Raw genomic sequence first — 4,008 nt, forward strand, 5'->3', positions numbered from 1 at the left:
ATCGTTACAATAATCCAAGTGGACATGTCTTATTGTTTCAACTAATTTTTAAATAAATAAAATTAAAATATTAAATTCCCAACAAAGTACAGCTACATATATACCAAACATACATTATACAATAGCTTTTGAAGACTGTTTCAGAGTTCCTACAGTACTTTATTACGTACAAGATATAATATGATGATAATTATGATGATGATAAAGCACAATGTAAATTTGCCTTAGCATATCCTACTCTTGAAACAAAAAAAAAAAAAAAACACAGAAAAATAAAGAAGATGAAGATGTTAAGACGTTTCCTCTTGATTGCATACCTTATTAGTGGCATGGTAGCCTTCACGGCAGTTCAAGCTCAAACTGAATCAGGTTTATAGTAATTACATGTAACATATAATGACGCTCGTATTAACACAAATTTATATATATGTTATAATTGGTATACATATAAATGATTGTGTATACATAAGATAAATTCATATATATTGCTTTTATTATTTAATTTTGGATGTAGGGTTCATCAGCATAGATTGCGGAGTGCCTGCTAATATGACTTACACAGACAAAACAACCGGCTTGACTTACGTTTCAGATTCAAATTTCATCGAAAACAACATAGGTGAAACCCATACAATATCACTTGAATACCATTCGCCCAATATTGAGAACCAATTTTCAACTTTAAGAAGTTTTCCTCAAGGATACAAAAATTGCTACACCCTAAAGCCAGCAGATGGAAAAGGGTACAAATATTTGATAAGGGCAAGATTCTTGTACGGAAATTATGATGAAAGAATGATTGTGCCGGAGTTTGATTTGTACATTGGGACTAATAAATGGGGGACTGTGAAATTGGATAATGCATCACATGTTGGGAGCATGGAGATCGTATATATTTCAACTTCAACTTATATATTTGTGTGTATAGTGAATACAGACCATGGCACACCCTTTATTTCGGCTTTGGAACTTAGGCCTTTGAAGAATTCTACGTACACCCCTACTCGGGCAGCTGTTCTATATCAACGCTTGGATTTAGGTTCCACCACCAATAAATCGGTCAGGTATTAGATATTAATTATACATAATATATTACTTATTATTTAATTTTTTTGATATATCCAATCCATGTTTATATTATTCTATGAAAATGTATGTGTTCTTACTTCCGATCATAATGTGTCATTATATTACTTAGGGAAAAATTATGTAATTATCTATTTTATATAGTCCAATATACATCACTTTTACCATATATATGAGCATTTTCTATCTTCGTTATTTTGAAGAAATTATAACACAAATTTTTTCTATATAATAGTGTATGTTGTAGTAATAGCAATATTTCACTAGTTTTCAAAATAATTGAATCATTTACTATAATAAAATATAATTCCAAAATAGTAAATTACTCTTGTATAATAATAAAAAAAACAAGGACAAATATAATTATTTGTTTGAATCTTATTTTTTTGTTGATTATTGATGATGTTGTTGATTTGTTTTGTTTGGTTTGATTAATTTAAAAGATAAAATAAAATACATTGTGGTGATGATTTATTTTAATAAAAAGTTCTAACCATGTGCTATGATTTTGTTTAAGATAATTATTTTTTTTTAATATCATTCAGATATAAGTAAAAATTTAGTATAATAATCTTATTAGAATAACATAATTGTAATAAGGTAACAACTTATGCCTAATTATAGACAATAGTCGCAAAATTAAATAACATTTGTCATTAGATTAGCAAAAAGAGTCTCCTTAATTAGCACACCTCTTGTTAATAAATATTTGTCAAAAAATTAAATAGAACATCCTAATTTCAGCTACTTTCATGATTTTTAATGCAACTATATAAACATATAATTATCATATTTCACTTTTGAATTAAATACAAATTTATGAATGTATGACTTATTACTAAATATAATTTATGTATTTAGATTTCAAGAGGATGTATATGATCGTATATGGCAGCCCTATAATATGGGAGATGCCAAAATTTTAAGCACATCGCTGACAGTAGACTCTGGTACCGTAATCAATTACACCCCACCATCAAGTGTTTTGGCCACCGCTATGATCCGAGAAAATGTGACTATTGAGCCTGAAGATCCCACTGCTAAATACTACGTGTACATGCACTTTGCTGACCTAGAAAAGCTTCAAGCAAATGAGTCAAGAGAATTTTTAATCTATGAAAACGACAAGTTGTGGAATGGCAATGATCAACCTTTTGCTCCTGAATACTTGTACACCACTACTAGATTTAGCACTTCCCCAGTCAGTGGCAACAGAATAAACTACTTGTTCAAACAATCTACCACATCTACACACCAACCTATCCTCAATGCTCTTGAGATTTTTATTGTTCAGAATTTCTCACAACCACAAACATATGAACAAGACGGTACGTATATATATATATATATTTTAAATTTAGTACCAAAGTATACTTGAATTTTACGATGTATATATATTAATACTGTACATGTGCATGATTGCTCCACTCCAGTACACATATTTAACAAACGTAATCATTGCCATTTTTTTGGAGGGAGTGTTATGTAAGTTCGATATATATTACTCAAACTGAGTACAAAGTTACGTTAGGATTTATAAAACATTAAATTATAAATCTATATAGTATTTGCTAAATTAAAGAAGAAGATGATGACAAAAGATGAGCGGAAGCACTAACCTGAAGCCATTGTTAAATATTACAGAGAAGGTTTTGATCTTTCAAGAATACACTATTTTCTAAAGTATTTTTTCTGATTGGGGAAGGAGAGAATACAGAAATTCTAGTGTTTCTTAGGACCATTACTTATTTATAGGCTCATTATATAATGAGTTTTGGGTATTTATAATTTGGCTCATCAACAAATTATAAATTATTTTATGGTATCTACACATTATTTTTATGAAAATTTAATGCCCTTTTGATACCCATAACATAATTGGTCACTTAATTTTGTATCACACTTTATAATAGCATATACATCATGTGCCCACAATAGGATTTTAATCCAACAATCTCCTACTTGGGCAATATATATGTTACCTGATAAATGTATAATCTCATGGGCTCAAAATTTGCTATTATGTAAAGATATTTACAACAATCTCGTCCATCAACTATACCCATATAAGATCAAAGCGATTTTCGTCATATCAATCATGACTAAACCCATCAATGGTCACATATATACAAATATAGCCGAATGACATAGATCAATCATAGATGTGTAGCATGGAAATTACATGCAATGTGAACCAAACATGTCTATTTCCAACTGGTCCTCCTTAAACCAAAATGATGTCAGACTTAAACATAACAAAACAGGGTGAATGAACTAAAAACTTTAGTTCTGATCAGAAAATAACCAAATACATAAATGTCTTAAACAAACATAAAGCCAAGAAAATACAAGCTCCCACTAAATCATAATATCCTCAAGCAATACTACACCCATATGGGCAGTGTGCCCAAGAAAGACCTTGGGTGGTAATCCTTTTGTGAGCGGATCCGCAATCATGGAGTTTGTCCCAATGTGCTCTATGGATATCTGTCCACTCTGCACTCTTTCTTTCACAACGAGGAACTTTATGTCAATATGATTTGACTTGGATGAGCTCCTATTGTTATTGGAATATGTATTGTTGATTTATTGTCACAAAATATCTTGAGTGGTCTTTCTACATTCTCTAAAATACGCAGCCTAGTGACAAAGTTTCTCAGCCATATTCCCTTATTTGATGTCTCATAACATGCTACAAATTCTACTACCATAGTGGAAGAAGCTATAAGTGTATGTTTGACACTTTTCTAGGATATAACTCCTCCAACTAACAGGAAAATGTAGCCTGGTGTAGACCTTCTGCTATCTTGGCATCCAGCGAAATCAGAATCAGAATACCCTATGACCTCCAAATGATCTGACTTCCTGTATGTGAGCATGTAATGTTTTGTTCTCTGAAGATACCCCATAACCCTCTTGGCT

General features: G+C 30.8%; 1 protein-coding gene across 1 annotated transcript; it reads left to right on the forward strand.

Moving 5' to 3' along the window:
- Positions 1-281: 281 nt before the first annotated feature.
- LOC133030570 (putative leucine-rich repeat receptor-like protein kinase At2g19210) lies at positions 282-2,575 on the forward strand. Its single transcript, XM_061103360.1, has 4 exons — positions 282-369; positions 515-1,064; positions 1,948-2,414; positions 2,520-2,575. The coding sequence occupies exons 1-4, from the start codon at positions 282-284 to the stop codon at positions 2,573-2,575; spliced, it is 1,161 nt and encodes a 386-aa protein (XP_060959343.1).
- Positions 2,576-4,008: the final 1,433 nt, after the last annotated feature.

The sequence above is a fragment of the Cannabis sativa genome, chromosome 8 (genome assembly GCF_029168945.1).
Source record: "Cannabis sativa cultivar Pink pepper isolate KNU-18-1 chromosome 8, ASM2916894v1, whole genome shotgun sequence".
In the NCBI taxonomy this organism is placed as follows: Eukaryota; Viridiplantae; Streptophyta; class Magnoliopsida; order Rosales; family Cannabaceae; genus Cannabis; species Cannabis sativa.